Source organism: Dasypus novemcinctus, chromosome 8 (assembly GCF_030445035.2).
Source record: "Dasypus novemcinctus isolate mDasNov1 chromosome 8, mDasNov1.1.hap2, whole genome shotgun sequence".
Lineage (NCBI taxonomy): Eukaryota > Metazoa > Chordata > Mammalia > Cingulata > Dasypodidae > Dasypus > Dasypus novemcinctus.
The window spans coordinates 97016609-97037029 of record NC_080680.1 but is presented as its reverse complement, the minus strand read 5'-3'; the positions used below and the strand labels follow the sequence as shown (position 1 = coordinate 97037029).

The following is a 20421-nucleotide window of genomic DNA, read 5'->3' as shown; positions in this document are numbered from 1 at the left end:
AATACTGGTAAGAGAAATTGTTCAGGGCTACATGCTGGAAGCATTTGAATTTTAAAATGTTTATGAAAATGTTAAATTGTTACTCAGATCTCAAAAAGTCATCTTGCTAAAGTGTAGAATCCCTTGCCCTGCCATTTCCCCTTTGATAAAAACCTTCATGAATAATCTCTTCATTATTTGAAGATTCCTCAGGTGTTGTCAAAACAAAAACAATATTGACAACTTATATTTTCCAAGAGCTTATTCTCTACCAAGCTTTATACTGGCTACTTTCCATGTATTATCTCATTTAATCCTCACAGTAACTCTGAAATGTTGGTACTGTTTTTTGTTTGTTTGTTTTCATTCCTATTTCCAAATGAGAAGACTAAGACTTAGAAAGTTTAAATAATCTCTTTAGCAAGGTCATTGAGTCAGTAAGTGGTAGGCCCAGAAGATAACCTGGGTTAGGGAACCCACCCCTCCCCTAGTTCTCTTTCCCTACATCAAATGGAGTAGCTCTCTATTTATTTGTTTTATAAGTGAGACCTCTTTGGTTTGCCTTGAAGTCAGGGTTTTGTGACTAAAGAAGAATTTGAAACTCCAGGCCTGCAGAACAAATTTGACCCTGAGGCACCCTGTTCCATTTCATGCTCTCCCACCATTATATCTCCCACTATGTTTCTGCCTGAAATGCCCTTTCCTCTTTTCTACAGCTGACAAGTTACTATGCATCTCGATGGCATTTTCTAAATCTCATGGTAGAATGAGTGGTACTTTCTTTGTGTTCCTCCCACACAGAGTCTGCTCCTCTGTCTTACCAACAGTGAGACTCTAAGTAGTGGTTGTCGAGTCTTTCTCCACCACTGAAGTGAGCCTCTGGAGAAGTTGGAAGGACCTGCCTCCTCCCTGGAGCTTCTCAGCCTAGCCCAGGATCTGGCATGGAGGCACAGGGTGACCAGCCAGTGCTTGACGAGTGAATGCATACCAATTTAGAGTGGATGCTCAGAACTAACTGCCTGAGCCCAGAGCCTAAAATACAGGCTCTAGCATATACCCACAGAATACTATGAATGTGAGATAGAGATGATCAGATGTATTAATCACTGGTTTGGAAAAGAATTAAAATATTTCTACAATATATTTCTAAAAACAGATGTGCCCTCATTGTTTCATGAGGAAGTTATTAAGTCTATTTGATTAAAACATTCATAAATGCTATCATTTATTCAATGCTACTATGTTCTGTGCTCTTTATTAGTACTCTATATATGTTATGTCTACTTCTCCCAGTGACCCTTTAGTTTGCCGTTGCTATCCTCATTTTAGAGATGAGCAAACTGAGCTCAGAGAGATTAAGTAGCTTGCCCCAAGGTTGGTCAGTTTCTGAATGAGAGATGTGGGAAGAAAACAGGTTTGCCTGACTTCAAAACCAGTGCCTTTCCATTACCCCTACATTGCTTCTGGTCTTGTATTTTAGATACCCTTCAGCTCAACACCCCAAACCAGCAGACTTATACCTTTCTTCCTCTCAGGTCTTCCTGTGTCCAGCATCCCTTCCCACTCCTTCTTTCTCTCCCTGTCATCACTGCACCCCTCACCATTTCCTTATTCTTTTGATCATTGACCTGTATTTGTATCCTGAAACTGTAATATTTTTGTCAGTCAATAATACCTGGACACAATTATATATAGAAACTAGGATTAACAGTATAGTAGTGTCACATTTGTGTTAATAAATACAAAATATATTTTATTAAGGCCAAATTCATATATTATTTTATTTTCTTTATACAGCCTTTTACTCTAATATTTTTTTGACTCCCAATCTATAGTTTTTAGAATGTATGGATTTCTTCCCCATTTAAACTAGAAATATAGCAATGTAAGTAAAAGGAAGTAGGTTAGATAATTTTTATTTTATTTTATTAAAGGTTGTCTAAACAGTGGGATACCTATTTCAAATTATATCTGAATTTGAAATACTTGCATAAGGTCTTTTAGAGAAGTTTAAGAAGTTTCTTTCTTAAAGACTTAGTTTTATTTATTTTCTGTCCCTCCTAGTATTTCAGCAGGATTAAGTTTTTTGAATCAGTAGATCAAGTTTGTTTTTTAGTAGATCAAGTTTTAATTTACCCATTCCTTTCTTATACTGACGTATGCTTTGAAAGAACAAAAAAGAGACCTAAACATGTCAGCATGATTTTGTTCAATGAATTAAAAACCATAAAAGTAATGAGATCTGATCCAAGTTCTTAAACTCTTGATATGGTGGTTTTTGTCCTTCTGAGTCCCAAGATTCATATTTCCAACTTTGAAAAGCTTTTTTTCCTAGAAGCAGAAGTAATGGCAACATAGTGAAGTGTAAAGAATACAGGCCAGAAAGATTTGGGTTTGAATCCTAGTTCTGACACTCGAGCCCATGGGCAAGTCACTTAACATCTGTAAGCCTCAGTTTCTTCATTGGAAAATGGGACTTTTAGAATCTTGTTTGAAGAGTTGCTGTGTGGACCAATGAGGTAACACATTTAAAGTACCCAAAATCATAGAGGGGCTTACTAATCGTAACAATCAATATCATTTTTTATTTTGAAGCTAAATCCAGAAGGGTAATATTTATCATGCAATTGTACACTTTGTCTTCAGAGATTCTCCTTTGTCAAAATTCTTTAATTTTTCCCCTCATTCTATCAGGTAGAGAATATCAGAAAGTAGGATTGTCGCTAGGCAGCAAAAACCAAAGAGATTTTGAGAGTCAGGAAGCATTGTTTTCCATTTCAGGACCTATGGGAGCAGAGGAATTTTGTCATACTGAGATCATAAGACAGGCCAACCTGAACTTCTTTGGGCCTCATTTTCTTCATCTATAAAAAGGAGTTTATGATCTTATAAGACTTTCTATGTCTTGGGTTTCCAGTCTCTTTTCTGGTCATTCCCTTCTTTGTTTTCTGTGCTCCAGATAATTCCTAAAGTGAAACATGCTGTTTCCTCTGCCTGGAATCTTCCCTTGCCATGCCAATATTGGCAATTTGCACTTGTTCTTCAGATCATAGTTTAGTGTATTAGTTAGGATGGGATTGGCTCTGCTGCAGTAATAAACAACCTCAAAAATCTCAGTAGCTTATAAGAAAAGTTTATTTCTTGCTCATGTTGCGTATTGGGTGCTGTTCATCAGTAGTCATTGAGAGCCAAGCAGGTAGAAACTGCATCTCGAGTTGTACTGCAGTCAAGAGAAATAAATGTGACAGAGCCACACACTACTCTTAAAGCTTCTGCCTAAAGTGACATCTGCCATTTCTGTTCACGTTTCATTGACCAAAGCAAGTTATATAGCCCCACCTAATTTCAAAGGAGGTGGGAAAGTGCATTCCTACCATGTGCCTGGAAGGATAAGAACAAGAATACTAGTGAACAGACCTAATGACTATCACAGTTCAGTATCTTTTCTTCAGGGAAGTCTTCCCTTACTGTCCTCGTCCCAAACTTGGAATCAGGTGCTCTTCTTCTCTTCTATGGCACTTTGTATCTTCTTCCCCACTTTCCTTACCAAAGCACTGCTTACACTCTATTGTAAAGTTCTCTTTATTTGTCTCCTTAGCTAAGCTTCCTAAAAGCAGGACAAAAATCTGTTGTGTTCATTGTACCCTCAGTGCCTAACACTGGTTTTGGTATATAGTAGGCATTCAGTTTCTACATTGAGTAAAGAAAAGCAGGGCAAACATGCTGTGCTACTTTGCTGGGTTAAAAGTAAAATAGGAATAATATAACAATAGTTAAAACAACTGACATTTATTAAGCATTCACAATGTGCCAGGCACTATGATGGGTACTTTATGGAAGTTAACTGGTGCAGTCGTTCTCACATATGATGTTGGGACTCATGTTATGTCATGATAAGTTTTGAGTGATTCACAAGTAATTTGTTATAATAATAAAGATTCTGAAAGTATCTAATGGTGATTTAGAGATGGTGCTATTTCTGTAATATCACTTATTTGCACTTCTGCTTAGTGGGAGAGTAAAGGGTGGGGTTATAGCTAATAACTGCCTCCTTTTAATTGAGCACATAAAATGAGGCAGGGTCAATGCTAAGCAATTTCTAGGTATCATCTCATTTAATCTTCCTATTACCCTGCTAAGACAGATACTGATATAATCCCCATTATAAAGATGGGAGCCCTGAGGCCTGGTGAGGAAGTCAGTTATGCAGCTAATAAATGGCATAGTCAGGATTTGACCACAATTCTGCCTAGACTCATGCTTTTAAGCAGTTCTCTTACTGCTTGTCCTCAGCTAACTCACCAGGAACTGTACTTAACCCTAAGCATGCCCAACGGCATGTGTCAATTAAAAACTGCTAAACTAGTAGACAGAGTGATTTACAATTTCTGGCCAGCAGTTATTGTATAAGATAATTTTGTTGAATGTTCTTTTGTCTTTTATCAGAGTAACCAGGGAGCATAGGGAAATGCTGGTGAAGCTGGCCAAACAGAACACCAACAAAGCCAAAGACTCTTTAAGGAAAGTTCGTACTCATGCAATGAATAAGCTAAAGAAATCAAAGGACAAGACCTCAGAGGACACCATCAGGCTCATTGAGAAACAGGTACTGTTGCCAACAGGCTAGTGTTCATTTGTGTATATGACCCAGGGAATCGCTTATACATGTCCGAATTGAAGATACCCCTGGTTCTTTCATTCACTTGCTCAATATTGACTGAGTTCCTGCTCTGGGCCTAGTCCTATTAGACCTTGGAAATGTGGAGGATAAGATGCTGTTGAACTTTTACTTTGTGTCAGGCTCCAGGCCAAATGCTTTGTATTATTTCATTATCCTTGTCACTATAAAGCTGTGCGGTAGGTAGTGAGGAAACTGAAGTTCAAAGAAGTTAATAACTTCTGTCATTGGTTTTCTGGGTGCTGAGAATTGAGCAGTTCATGGTTTTCTCAATGTGCTGAGTAGTGGCTCTAGAACAATTCTTTTTTATTTTTATTTTTTTTTGTGGTACCGGGGTCTGGGAATTGAACCCAGGACCTCATATGTGGGAAGCTGGCGCTCAACACTGAGCCACATTGGCTTCCCTGAGTTGTTTATTTTGTTTGTTTTGCTCCTTGTTTATTTTTGTTTTTTCAGGAGGCACTAGGAACTGAACCCAGGACCTCCCATATGGGAGGTGGGAGCTCAACTGCTTGAGCCATATCCGCTCCCTGAACAAGTCTTAAGGAAAGTACTGAGGTAAAATAGTGAGGGATGGGGAAAAGGTAGAACAGCATTTGCAAAAGAATGGTGATGTAAAAAGAGCATTATTCTGTTAGATCATTGTGGCTTGAAGAAAGGATGAGACTAGGGAGTGGATGGAGAAGACAAAATGCAGGATCATAGAAGGTCTTGTCTACCAGATTGAGGAGTTTGAAATTATAATTTGTCCAGAGGTTCCCACTTTGCCTATGCACCCGTATCTGTCAACTATGGCTATAATAATGCTACCGAAAACTCAGTGATCTACACCAGTAAGCATTATTTCTTGTTCTTGTTTCTTTGGGTTGGCTATGGTTTTATTCTTCTAGGCTGGACTTGGTGGACTTGGCTGTAATTCTTGGAATGGGTTCAAGTCTGCTTTACCTATCTCTCATAGCCAAGGCATTTTTTCATGGCAACAACAGATGCCTAGAGCATAAACCCAACTACTCAATCACATTTTAAGTACCCACTCATGTCTTAACTGTCATAACATCCGATATGCCAAAGCAAGTCACATGGTCCAAGCCCAGGATCATTGGAGCAGAGAAGTAAATGTTCATGGTGAATTGGGGAAGGGAATGAATGTTTACTGAATGGTAATCTCTTCTCCTACAGCATTATAATCAGCTGGGGAACCTTATAGAAATGCAGGTATCTGGGGCCCCACTCCCAGAAATTGATTCAGTCAATCTGCTGTGGGACCCAGGATTCTGCATTTAAAAAATGCTCCCCTGATAATTCTGATACAATAACTTCTTTGAAAGATTTTTCTGGAGAAGGGGGTGGCCAAATCTGTTTGTGAAAGATGACTACAGTGGCCAGAGTAGAAACAGATTGTAGGGGACAAGACAGGAGACCAGGAAGCCTGTTGCAGAAATCCAACCAGGAAATGATGGCCTGAACCTGAGTGGTACCAGTGCCAAATGAGATAGGAGGATGGGTTTACTAGTCTTTAAGGAAAGAAATTTTGTAATATTTAGCATTAGAAAGAGATTGTCCAAGGCACTTAGTTTAGGAATCTCCTTGTCCACGATAAAAAGGATTACTTTAGGAAGATTCTTTGGGCAGCATAGCAAGTGAAGAGGGAAGAAGCAGGAGACAAGGAGTGTCTATTTAGGGGGACACCTGGAGGAGGTCATGAATTAACTAACTGCTCTCCTTCTCCTGGACTAAGCACACTTAGAAAGCTAGTTATAGGCCAGTTACAACAGTCATGTAGGAGAGAATTTTATTTAGATTTCTGGGGCCTCCTCCTGCATTTTCTGATTCCATAGGTCTGCCCAGAAATACGCCTTTTTACAAAGCTGCCCAGATGATTCTGTAAAGGGTAGACATGGAATCTAATGACCTGGAAGCCTCAGAGTTTATCTCTGAGTACCAGAGCTAAAAGGGGTTGTTCTGCACTTGATTTCCAATGTCATGTGCCTGTGGGAAATTTGCTTGATTCCTTGGAGTATTTTCTTCTATAAAAAGAGGTTGTCTTGCTAGAAAGCACCATTAAAATACCTGGCCCCCACTGGATGGAATGGGGGAGAGTATGGGCCATGATGTGGACCATTGACCATGAGGTGCAGAGGTGCCCAAAGATGTACTTACCAAATGCAATGGATGTGTCATGATGATGGGAATGAGTGTTGCTGGGGGGGGGGGGGAGAGGTGGGGTGGGGGTGGTGGGATTGAATGGGACCTCATATATATATATTTTTTTTAATGTAATATTATTACAAAGTCAATTAAAAAAAAAAAATACCTGGCCCCTAGACCTCAAAGCTCCCTTTTTGGCTTTTTCTGCCCTCTTTCCCTGCTTCATCTAAAAGAAGAGGTTTGTAGAGTAGAACTTTACTGAGCACTAGTCATGCCTCTTAAGAGTCTGGGCTATGGTCCCAGCTGGACCAGCTCCTTGTCTGCCTCTCAGGCATTTCATTTCTGCAGTCGACACTTTGCCTTTGCTTTGGCATTGCTTCTGAGTAGTAAGCCTGTGGACTTCTGGGGCCTGCCAGGCTCTCCTCACTCAGCAGATCTGAGCATCTGTCTCAGGGACACCCGCAAAACCAGGACTCTTATTAAAATCCACTAGATAAAGACCTTGCAGGAAATGTTCACTCATTAACACTGACTAATCCTCTTTGGGTTAGATTTTTTCTTTCAGTGCTTCTTACTGTTGGTGATTATTATTTTTCCAAAATGAAAATGACTTTATTGTTTTTTCTGATAGGAAACTTAACACACGCCTACTGTAAATTAAAGAAAAAAGAATGAAGAAAGCAATAACTGTTTGAAATCTCACCCCTCAGAGATGACACTGTTAACATTTTAGTTTATAACCTTCCAGTTATCTCTAAGCATAGATGTAATTATTCTAAGAAAATATTTTACTCTCTGTATTATACTGTATACCTTGGGTATCTTTTCAGTGCAATAATATTTATTATTTAAATGATGGTTCTTACCCTGATTAACTTCATTTATTATCATCCACTTAAAAGTTGGGGTAAGAAAATATTCAGGAGACAACTTTGTTTGTACTTCATTTTGTTCATTTTTGTTCTTTTTCCCCAAAAGAGGCACTCATCTGAAGTTTTTGTTTCTGTTTTTGTTTTAATAGACAAGTTAGCAGCTAATTGTTGCTTCATCAAACAGTTTTAAAAATTTGTTTACTTTCTTCCTGATTATCAAATGTATGCTCATTGTTGAAAAGTTGGAAAATGGGAAAAAATTCATCTGATAATCCCATAGCCAGAAGCAATTGTTCTTAACATTTTGGAATATTTCTTTTTCTTTTTTTTATTGTTTAGCTATATAGTTTTTAACATGGTCAAGAACATATAGTATATATATAATTTTGCATCCAGCTTTTTTATTTTCTGTTTAGCACTAAAACCATTAGAATTTTCTGATGTCTTGAAAAACTTTCTGTAAACAACCAATCCTACTGGCTGCAAAATAGCCTATCTTGTGGTTGTACAATAATTCACTTTCAAAAGTCCTTTTATAGGGTATTTAGTTTTTTGAAAAAATGCTTTTGTTACTATAAATTAGGTTGCAGTGAATATCTTCGTACATAAATTTTGTTGAAATGATTTCCTTAGGATAGAATCCCAAGTGTGGAATTACTGCAAAGGGAATGCATATTTTTAAGACTCTTGATACGTACTGCCTAAAATCTCTTGCAGGATTTTGAAGATCTGTGTACTTTTAAAATATTTTGCCTTAATACTTTATCTAGAATTTTTAATGTGAGCTTAGAAAGCTGTTTATCTTGGAAGTATTGCTTTTACTTCTACATTCCACAGAAAATATTAATTTATTCTTTGTGTAAATCCATGTAACCCTTCTTGAGGATAATATAGCAGTAAATGCCAAGAGTCATATTTTTCTCATTCAGTGACATAGGAATTTATACAAAAGAAATTGGTCAAGAACCTTATCTACAAGGATGTTTATTGACATGTTTTAATAGTAGAAAACTAAACACTATAAATTTCTAACAGTGGGAAAATGAAGTGTTTTGCATCTACTCAATGGAATCTGTATATGCAGACAGTTATAAAAATATTTTACATACATGGTAAAAATTTTTTGGTGTTTATTCCTTTTTTGAAAAATAGGCTACAAAACAGTATTATAATATGGTGTGATTTTTATGAAGAAAAGCTATGTGTAGGTATGTACATAGAAAGATTGGCAGTTTATACTTGTCAAAATATTAATGGTTTTTACAGTTGATGAGATTATGAGAAATTTTAATTTTTGTGTGTGTAAGGTTCCCCCTTTTTAACAAAATTTCCAAAAGTCTCTTGGGAACATTTTAAAGATGTTCCATCTTTGGTGTGTGAGAATGAAACAATTGTCAGTTCCTTCCCCGCAATCATGTCTGACCCCCACACCTCAACACCCTCCCCCACCCCCAGCCAAACTTCCCAACCCCCAGCCCAGACCAGCTCTACTGAAGAAGGACCAGGGGTCTTCCCACGTGAGACTCTGACATCTGCCAGCCTGCTGTTTCACCTTTGCTTTATTTTGCCATAAACGGGTCTGCTGAACATTAAAGCATTTGGCAGAAACCACGGGTAACTCTGGCCAAGATCCTTTCACTGCTGCCTTTCTCTGAGAAACAGAGCTGTTCTGAAATAAGTGAAGCTGGGTGCTAGTGGGGCTGAAGGAGGGAAGGGCTCCCAGCCGACTGGGTCAGGAGGCTGGACTGTTGTGAGGCAATGGGTGGGAGCAGCACCCAGGGCTATCATGGCTGTTCTGAGCCAGGCCTAGGGAAGGGTGACTTGTAGCCAGGCCTGCCTCAGGGGTGTACCATCCACTTCCTCTGCCATTCCCTTTCTCTGGCCCTGCCTTTCATTTGTCTGAACTTGTAAGAAGAAAATGTGATGAAGACGATGATGGTAATATTGATGATGATGTTATAAATATGAAAAAGCATATTATAATGGAAAGAGCTCTTGCTTCGGAGCCAGACAAGCCTGGGTTTAAAATCCTAACTCATTCATTTCTTAGCTGTTAAGGTCAGCAAATCTCTTCACCTTTCTGAGCCTCTGTTTTCTCATCTGTAATGTGGGAGCACTAGCGCCTGTCTCTCAGGATTGACATGAGGCCCAAATGACACAACATAGTTAAAAGTGGCTAGTATGGTTTGCTGGTCCTCATTCCACTCCTCTCCCCAACCTTCTAAGTTTGAATATTGGGCTGGGATTGACTGTTAAAATGACTTTCACACAGCCTTCCTGGAAGGAGGAAGGACTAGGCCAGGTGCTTTGGACCCCTCAAAGGGAGTAGGAGTTTCAAACTGGCAATCGGGTGGGTGCGTTTTTGATTCAGCCACACCACTGATTTTTTTATGTGACTTGGGGAAGACCATTTAATATTCTATGCATTGGTTTACTCTTATATAAAATGGAGATACTAAAACTGCCTTATAGAAGTTCTGTGAAGGTACTGGGTTTGAATGATGTAACAGAACAAAATACTTTTGCTTACTATGAACTCCTACTCCACTGTCAGTTAAAATAATTGAGGGAAGCAGACGTGGCTCAACTGATAGAGCATCTGCCTACAACATAGGAGGTCCAGGGTTCAAACCCAGGGACTCCTGGCCCATGTGGTGAGCTGGCCCATGTGCAACACTGCCGCACACAAGGAGTGCCATGCCACGCAAGGGTGTGCCTTGCATTGGGGAACCCCACGCGCAAGAAGTGCACCCCACATTGAGCTGCCCCACGCAAAAAAGTGCAGCAGACCCAGGAGTGGCGCTGCACACACCGAAAGCCGAGACAGCAAGATGACGCAATAAAAAGAGACACAGATTCCTGGTGCCATCAAGAATGCAAGTGGACATGGAAGAACACACAGCGAATGGACACAGAAGTCAGACAAGGGAGTGGCGGAAGGGGAGAGAAATAAATAATAAAAAATAAATCTTTAAAAACAAAGAAAAAATTAATATTCATACTTTATTAAAAGGGATAATAATAGCATTTCATATGTTGGGAGGATTATTAAATAAATCATGTAAAATTTAGCCCAGTATTGGGCATGTTAGTAAGTTCTTGGTAAGTGGGAGCTTGTTACTGTTGCCGTTAGTCATAATTAATTTAAGAAATCTGATTAAGATGGAAAAGATGTACTTGCAGGTGGACTGTCCCCAGGGACACTTTGTGCCTGGAATGTGGTAGTCAATATTTTTATTGATTGATTAAAAAAAAAGTTAGTAAGTGATAGTAAAAATCGTAGTAACAAATAGCATTTGCCTAGCAGCACATGGTGAGTTTAAAATTGCTTGCAATTTTATGATTTTGTTGAACCCTCACAGTTACTCCCTGAGGAAGAGACCAGCGTCCCCATTTGGTAAATCAGGAAACTGAAACACAAATTGGGAAAGTGACTTACACCCCACTGAAAATCCTACCCAAAACCTCTGTTATCAGCTTGTTACTCTAGCTGCTCTCCCTCCTCCCAGTTCTTGTTCCTGTCCCCAAACTGCCTTCAAACGCACTTTCTCCAGAGGAGGTTTACAGCCCTTGTTTCTGTCAGGCCCAAGCTGCCAGCCTACAGGTATTGGAGTGCTGCTGGTCACCACACCATAGCACAGCCGATATAAGGCATTTGCAAGGGCAGAAGTATCTCAAGGGTTTGCAGCTGGCTGAGCAAGGAGGGACCAAGCAGCCATTTCTAACCCATCCATTCTTCCAGAATGTTGTCAGTCCCAGGAGCTTTGCCTTCCCAGCAACAAGATGCACAGCTGTTGCTATGGTGAGAGCATGGTTGCCTCTCTGCCTGAGACCAATTGCTTCACCTCCTTTTTAGTTTCTGCCATTTTCAGTGCATTTTCAGTTCCCAGTTCCTGGTCACAGTCTGCAAATAAAGATGTCAAGCAGCCGCTGGGCTGCTGAGCGCACAGATCCTGGATACTATGCTGCCTGCCCCCTGCAAAGTGTCCTGCCTGAAGGCTTCCTGCCTTAACCATTTAGACTTGGGAGGCAGGTCATAGCACTTAATAAATTGTGTTGTGTTTCATTTTTCATTCTTGGAGTACATGTTTATCACAGAAAATTTGGAAAATATAGAAAAGCACAGAAAAGAAAAAGCTTTAATAATAATTATTCATTTAATAAATATTTCCTGAGCACTTGCTATTTACTCAGCCCTACAGTGGATGGGACCCATATAGACATGAGTAATAAATACATTACCTATCTTCTCATCACTAAAAGATAACCCCTGTTAATATTTTAGCAGGTTTCCTGCCAGTTTTAAAAAATATGCATAAACTTTTTTACATATTTAAGATAATTTCTACCATATATATACACACAATTTTGTATCATACTTTTTGTTTAATTAACATGGTAGCATGAGCATTTTTCATGATATTATAAATATCTTGAAACGTTATTGAAAAAAATCTTTCTGATTATAAGAGCAATCCGAGCTTGTTATAAAACATTCAAACATTTCAGAAATATATAGTGAAATGTTATTCATATTTATACCCTCTCCCCAAGAAATAGCCTGTCTCAACCATTTTTAATGACTACATGTGCTCAAATTACTTCTGCTTTGTATAATTTCAGATATTCTGATTTTTTCATTATTATAAATAAAGCTGGGATAAATAACTTTGCATATAGAACTTAAGAAAAAATTTTCAGATCCAGTTCATTTCATAATTTCCCAATTGAGAGATTTTTGGGGTTAAATGGTATGAACATTTCCATCAATTTGAATTCCTATCAATGGTATATGAGCTTATCCATTTCACCATAGCTTGCTGGTGTTGAACATTGTAATTAAAAACTACAACATCAAGTTTTACTATGATAGCTGAATTGTGTCTTTAAATTTGCAGTTCTTCAGTGTCTGTTGAATTTTGTTGTCCAGAAGTACTTTATCTTCTTTCAAGATATTTTCTCTGCTTAATTATTAGGATCGTAAAATTTTTCTTATTGATCAGTATGAGAACTTTATATAGCAGAGTGAGTGTAGAAAATTCTAGGGACAGATAAGAATTCATTCAAATTCATTAAGGGACAGATAAGGCTGGCTTCTCTGTATCATATTTGACAATGGTTAAGAATTTTTTGGGCTGTGGAAGCAGATGACCTGGGTTTAAATTTTGCCATTGTTAACTTTCTAGCTTTATTAGGAATCAGTAAGAGTATGTATATAAAGTTCTTAATACAGTTCATGACTAGGACTCTATGTGAGCTTTTGTGACTGTTCTTATTCCCTAGAAAACCTGTTCATAGTTCTGGAATATTTGTCCCCCCATCCTTTTCCACCATCATTTATATGGCTATCTTATTTTGTGTTTCTGCAGATCAGTCAAATGGCTGACAACACAGTTGCAGAGTTGGACAGGCATCTGGCAGTGAAGACCAAAGAACTCCTTGGATGAAAGTCCACCAGGGGCCAGCAAAATTGTAGAGCTCAGTTTCTGTGACTCTTATGGGTGGCAAATTGAGACCTCTCTACCCCATCCACATAGGAGGCTGGTACCTACACAGTTGTTGGTCTTTGTGAGGCCCAACTTTCTGGTGGGACAGACAGACTCGCTCACTCTCTTTCTAACCCCTGCCTGCCCCATTCTGCTCTGGGCCTTCTGGCATGGGTGACCCTTAGGGAATATCTGCTGCTGCCAGAGGGCCTTTACTCAAGGCGTATTCTTGACTGTGACATTATCCAATGGACTGCCAGGACCATTGGCAGGTTTAGCACTGCCTGCTCCTCATCTTGGGAACCTTCTTTCAAACAAGCAGTCAGACCCTATCCCCAGCTTTGAACTCTGCTTCGACTGATGTGGACCTTCACCTGTGACAGGTTACATTTGGTGGAGCCCCATTTTCACTGAACTATAAAATCTAAATAAATTGGAAAGAATAAAAATCACAAAGGAAAGGATGAGTTGGTCTGGATTGATAATCTCTAAAGATCTGTATATAAAGCAACCAGGACAATATTTTTCTTTCATCTCTCGGTCTTCACACATGCTGTTTTCTCTGTGTTTTCTCTGTCCTTCTCAGCTGCCCAGTACTGCTCACCTTTCACATCTCAGCTTGGATAACACATGTTCTGGGAAATCTTCCTTCTCCCCCTAACTTACGGCCCCTTTTATTGTATGTCAAAGCTCCATCTACTGCTTTTATCTGAACCCTATTTGTTCTTTTTGCTAATTAGTCTGTGTATCCTCAGAACTTGGCATATACATAGTTGACCTTTGTATATTTGTGTTATGAATGATCCTTTCTTTCCAATCCTAATACTGTGGTTCTCTCTGCCATTTTCTACTCTTGCCCTGCTCCCCCAAATTTACTATGTAATAAAATACATTTCCACCAGGGCTTGCATGTTATTGACAGACAAGTGGTTTGTTGTGACTCATCTTTGAATACTGAGTTAAATTAGTTTTTTCTCCCCAATTATTTTTCTTATTCCTTCATTCATAATGTAGCCACCATGGGCTAGACACAGTTCTAGGCATTGTTTTTAGTCTTTATAGTAAACTTGAAAATATCTCCATTTACAAAGGCAAACAGACTTCATAATTGGGTAACGAGTCCAAAGTAACAAAGCTAGTAGTAAGTGATAGAGGGTTTTATTATGTCTAACCCATTAAACAACTATACAAGGTAAAAATTGTCTTATTTTACAGGGAAGGAAAAACTCAGAGAAGTGAAGTTTCTTTAAGCCCAGGATTGCACAGCTAGCAAGTACAGAGCCTGGGATTCAAATGAAGCCTGATTTTAGAGCATGTGCTCCTTGTGATGTGACCCTTGTCCTTGAGGGGTGGTTGGTGCACTGGTCTAAGTTGCTATCTCTAATGTCTTGAGTAGAAAGTAAGAAGTCATTCCAATTTTGCCAGTTGTTTGCATTCAGAGTGGAACCCACTTTGGCAGCAGGTTCTGGCTGAGTTCCTTTGAAGCAGCATCCAACTTTTCGTTGCTGTTTGACTCCTCCCAGACTCAGTCCCATGCTAGAAGTAGTAAGGGTTGCACTTCTTTCTCTGCTCATACTGGTGGAGCAAGCTGCAAAACAGCTCATGAAGATTAAAGGTCAGAATTAGGTTGGGAAGCAGATGTGGCTCAACTGATAGAGCATCTGCCTACCATATAGTAGGTGCAGGGTTCAAACCCAGGGCCTCCTGGCCCATGTGTTGAGCTGGCCCATGCACAGTGCTGCTGTGTGCAAGGAGTGCCATGCCGCACATGCGTGTCCCCCATGTAGGGGAACCCCGTGCGCAAGGAGTGTGCCCCGTAAGGAGAGCCGCCCTGTGCAAAAAACGCAGCCTGCCCAGGAGTGGCACCGCACACACCGAGAGCTGATGCAGCAAGATGACACAACAAAAAAGAGACACAGATAGCAGACACAGAAAAACATGGCAAATGAACATGAGAGCAGACAACAGAGGGGGTGGGAAAGGGAGAGAAATTTTTTTAAAAAACCTTAAAAGATAGAATTAGATTGAAGATAAAAGAAGCTGACACATTCAGCTGCCCACTACCTTGTCCTCAGTCAAGCTCCACTCACCAGCCCTGAGTAGCTATCATATGATCCAAAGTTAGAGTTGGGGAAGAACGGATAGAAATAGCAGGCAAGGAGCCTTTTGGAGAATAAGCCACATGGCAGGGGCTTTGCAGCGGTTTTTCATGAGTGGCCGAAATCCCCCTCTCACTACAAATGTGCCTCTCAAAGATGCAGGATTTTTTAATAAACAGAGGAAATGATAAATTATGTTGTAACTCCACTCCAAAGGCATTTGGTTCTTAACAGCCAAATCCTCTGTAGTCTTTAAATAAACAAAAACTTATTTGGTGAACAGGCAGGGTGGGGAATGAAAGATTTTCTGTACTTGGGTTCCACATGTCAACAATTTCTCTCCTGTGTGTATGTTGGCCAAAGCCATATATCATGATAAATGAATAAAGGAAAACCTCGAGCCCAGGGCAGTCAGACAGCTCAGCAAATGACTTTCAGCTGATTGCTCTACTTCAGTTGACATTTATCAAAGAGTTTCTCTGTTACTCTGTGTTGGGGCTGCAGTGGTGGCACGGATGAGAATGAGACTACCTGTTTGGATGTGCTGAGTGATGAGTAATGTTGGAGCAATTTATTCTCCCTCTCTTTCTCCCTTGGTCTCTCTCTTTCAAAAAATAAAAGCTGGGTATGGAAATTTTCACACTTGCCAAAAGAATTAACCACCTCCTCTATTTATTTCAACAACTTTCAAAGTCCCATGAAATATTCAGGCCAAAGAGAATTTAGAAACTTTTTCTCATTTTGCTGTTTTCTTGTTTTCTTTCTTTTAATGTGGGGTGTGTTAGAAATGACAAAAGAAACTAGAATGTAAAAAGTGAAGAACTTCTCACAATTTCCCAATATTATTCCTTTTTAGGTGTGTGTCTTTCCAGGCCTTTCTCTATCCATATATAATTTTAAAAGGGTGGAGGTAAGGGAACTATTCTGTTCATATTTGGAAATGTGTTTTTTCCTACCCACCATCATATGGTCATTTATTCTTATGTGTATGTATAGATATAATTCATTCTTTTTCATTGCAATGCAATACTCCATAATATGGTTCTACCATAACTTCATTATTATTCCTATTGTATTTTCTTAAAATAAAATCATTTCAAGTATATTGAAGGATGTTTTATTTAAATATATATATATATATTTTTTTTTTGGGGGGGGGGGAATAGAACCCTTATTCCAAGTGTATCTGTTTGGTAAATCCTGCTTTTCTTCCCTCAACCTGCATTCCTCTCTCAAACTCTAGACCTGCTTGCTCTCCTGTGTTTCCTCTCAGGGAATGGCTTTACCATCTACCCAGGTGCTGAGCCAGGACATTGGTAGTTACCTCTGCCTTGATGTCCCTCTTCCCCTCATCCAATAAGTCACCAAGTCCTGTCAGTTCTACATTCAAAGTCCCTTTCCTTTCCGGATACACTCTTGAATGGTGCTTACCAGGGAACACACATGGCAAATGTTCCAAGCTGGCTTTACCCGGGTCTCTGAGCATTTGGCCCCACCTCAGGGGATGAGTTGAGTAGTTTTCTCCATGGGATGAACAGAGCTCGTACTCTGGATAAGTCTTGGGTAAATCCCTGAAGGAAAGTCTCCTGCTAGCACAGTGCTTGGCATAGAGCAGGTGTTGAGGAAATGTGTATTCCATTGTGATGGGTCTGCCAGACCTTGTGTACAAATGAAATTATATTTACATCAATATCCCAAAGTTTCTATAATTAGTCTCACCTGCTTCCTCAGGACCTATAACCTCATTTGTTAAATCTACCTCAAGAATTTCTGTGCCTCTCCTAAGGTCTGTCCTTATATGGCACCCACAACCACTGGCATCCATCATATTCCTCCCCTGCCCAGTCTCCCTGGTTGGCATCTGTGACCATGAATGCTGTTTAAAGGAGCTTCACCTTTGCCCCTACTGGGAATGTCAGTGTCCATGACAAGAGTGCTGATTCCCGGGCTTGAGGTACCTGGACATCTTGGGTGTGTTCCCTGAAGAGGCAGGGAAAAGTCTCTTCCCTCATCCCATGCCCACCTTGGCTTCCTGGGCTCCAAAGCAGCCTTGCTGGGACCCAGAGCCCCTGAAGTGTCCCAGTGCAGCAACGTCTCCTTAGGCTGACTACTGGTCCTGACAGTAGGCTCATAGCTGGCCACATGTTGGGGTGGGGGGGGACACACCCTTTCTTCCTTTCTATTTTCTTCCTGTCCTTTCCAGGCTTTTGCCTCAACCACATCTCTCCCTTCTAAGAGATTACTCCAAGGCCCTCTGTTTGCTGATAGATAATCGTGGCAAACAATTACTGGGCCTTTAGTCTATGCTGGACAACTGTAAAATGTAGCCTTTTTTTTGTTAGAAGGTTGCTCTTATTTTGGTCATTTTACTGATGAGGACCCTGAAGCACAGAGAGAGGTTAAGTTGCTTGCTCAAAGACAAGATGGGAGAAAGAATTCAAACCCAGAGTCTGGTTCTGACCCACTTAGTTAAAAGACTAACTTTTAACTAAGAGACTCTGGGAAAAGCCTTGTGAGGTGCTAAAGTGGCCGATGAGAGTGTCCAGTTTTGCCTCTTCTACCCTCGATTCAAGTAAAGGTCATTCTATTTCCCCTTGTGTATCAGGAGGGATTTGGAAAAGATTAGTGGTTTCCAACTGGGCCAGAAAACCTATGCTTGCCCCTGACTAAATTTCACCACTTTGAGGCAACATAAGTAAAATAAACAATGTAGCAAATGTTTTCTAAATATTAAATTTATTTAACTTAAAGAACGGTTCTATATTCTTAGATCTTACTCTTCCTATTTTTGTTCTGCTGTTAAAATATTCTTTCTACTATGAAGTGATAAGTTGGCAATTTGAAAAAAATTCCTTGTTTAGGAAAATAAAAAGTTGGTTATTTGTTGGTCCCCATTTTTTTTTAACTTTACATGTGCATGAATCCTGAAGTCTGAGAACCATGGAGCCTTATGCCTGCTCCTGACTCTGGTATCTCTGAGGCTGTCATTGAAGAGGAGCTGGAGCTGTAACTAGGGAGAGAAGCAACGGAGAGAGGCGGTTTGACCTGTGTGGGTGTCAGGCACCCAGTGGGTGAGTGAGCGGGGCGGTGAGGCAGGGGTTGAAAGCAGCACAATAGTCAATCAGGAGGGTTGGGAGCCCCACGAGAGAGGAGGGGCAGACAGGGAGAGGGGCAGACAGGGAGAGACAGGGAGAGTCAGAAAGAGGAGAGAGTGAGACAGACACAGAGAAGAGAGACAGAGGTAGATACACATGGGCAAAGAGGGAAGGAGAAAGAGACAGATGATGACTGACAGGAATGGAGAGCTATACTGAGAGAGACACCTAGAAAGAGGCAATGAAATAGACACAGAAGGGCATAGAGAAATACAAAGGGATAAAGCAACAGGGAGAGAAACGCAAAAAGAGAGATTTAAAAAAAGAAAAATGGAAAGAAACACAGATAGATGGAAACTGAGTGAGGCAGGCAGAGAACTGGGGGTAAAGAGTAAGCAGGACGGAGTGGCTTTGCATGGCCCTGGCTCTGCTGTGCAGGGGCGGGGAGAGGAAGCCACAGCAGTAGCCCCAGCCAGAGCTGCAGGGACTAGATAAGGACGCCTGCCAAAGGAAAGCAGGGGAAGGAAAGACGTTTACAGATCCCCCGGGGGGAGAAAGCCAGGGAGGCTGCTCCAGGCCAAGAGAACAATGGGTACTTGACTTCAGTGGGTCATTAATGAGACAATTAATGGAAAGAGTAACAGAGGCCTCCCCAGAGAGGACTCTGAGAGTGGAGAAATGGAATTATTGTGGAGGGCACGGGGGTGTCTCTAAGGGGGGCCTTTCCTCACCAGCCCAGATGTCCAGTGAATCAACAGCAGACTTCTTCCCTGGGCCAAGGAGTCTCCCCCAAACTCCCCCACATGCCCTATTCTCCCTCTGCCCCGTACCTTTGACAGCCCCCCAATTCCTAACCCCCCAATGCTCTGCTTTCCTGCCTCCATACCTTTGCTCCTGGCCTACCCTCAACCTGGAATGTTGTTCTCTTGGTTAGCGCCACCCATGGAAATGCTACCTATCCCAGGAGTAAATATAGTATCTCCCTGCCATACTGTGGTGAATCAGAGCCATGGGTTTCAACAAGAATAGAGGCCCCCCTCCTTGAAGGGAGTGGAAAAAGCAAGCAGAGTCATGTATACAGTATGATACCACTGATGTAAATTAGAGCAACAAGAACATAAAACAATTCTTTTTTGTATTATTTCTATTTTGATTATAAAAGTATTAAAATGTAGATGGAGGGACACGATTAAAATTTGCAATGGTGATTATGTGGGAGAAGACTTAGAGTATCCTAAAATCACCATATATGTACCTATACATATATTACAAATGCATTCATCCATATATGAGTACATTCACGTGCATATACATATCTGACAAAATGTTAATCATTCTCCTCAGTGAAATGAGGGTTACCTTGTTTTCTGTTTGTTTTTCCTTGCTTTTAATTATTTTGAGAGAAAGAGAAGGACATCCCAGCTATCCTCTAAGACCTGGCCCAAATGCCACCTCCTACAGGAAGCCTTCCAAGGACACATCTACCAATAAGATATGATCTCTCTCTCTCTTTTTTCCTTCATACCAAACTCTTAGGGCTCTGAGCACTTTCCCTTTGTGTTTTCCCTTTTGATATGCATGGACTGTCTTCTCCACTGGATAAGAGCCCCCTGAGGACAGAGACTTCCAGCACAGAAGTGGTGCCCAGAGTTGCCCAAGACTGAACCTAGTTCCTCCCACCACTGTAGGAGACAAATCATAAAGGCTTTGGTCACATCTCACATCCAACACCCATAATCAATTTTTTTGGGGGAAGGGGAGCTCCTGAAGTTCAAAACCTAGCTTCTAGAATGGGAATCTAGGTAGAGGTGGGTGGGCAGCTGCTGTACAATAATGTTCAGGGAGGAAAAACAAGGTCTTGTGTACCTCCTACCAGGAAATCACCCCATTGCTACTTAGCTGTCTGTTTTTGGCAGCATTGCTAACAAAGGCCTCAAACTAGAACCCCAGCAGTGTCCACTTCACCTCAATGCAGTGGACAGGCATTTAGCTCCTTCCACTCATTATCTACAGATTATTCCAAATTCCATCCCCTCACCCCCATCCCCAGCCAGATCTCACCTT

General features: G+C 40.6%; 1 protein-coding gene across 3 annotated transcripts in view; it reads left to right on the top strand.

The window, feature by feature from the left end:
* MRRF (mitochondrial ribosome recycling factor) overlaps positions 1-16367 on the top strand; it is a 72012-nt gene extending 55645 nt beyond the window's left edge. For all 3 annotated transcript variants that reach the window (XM_004453901.4, XM_071217020.1, XM_004453902.4), the window contains 2 exons: positions 4426-4585; positions 13047-16367. In XM_004453901.4, the coding sequence (XP_004453958.1) occupies positions 4426-4585; positions 13047-13124 (238 nt within the window). In that variant the 3' untranslated portion in view covers positions 13125-16367. The remainder of the gene's footprint in view (positions 1-4425; positions 4586-13046) is intronic.
* The last annotated feature ends 4054 nt before the right edge of the window (positions 16368-20421 follow it).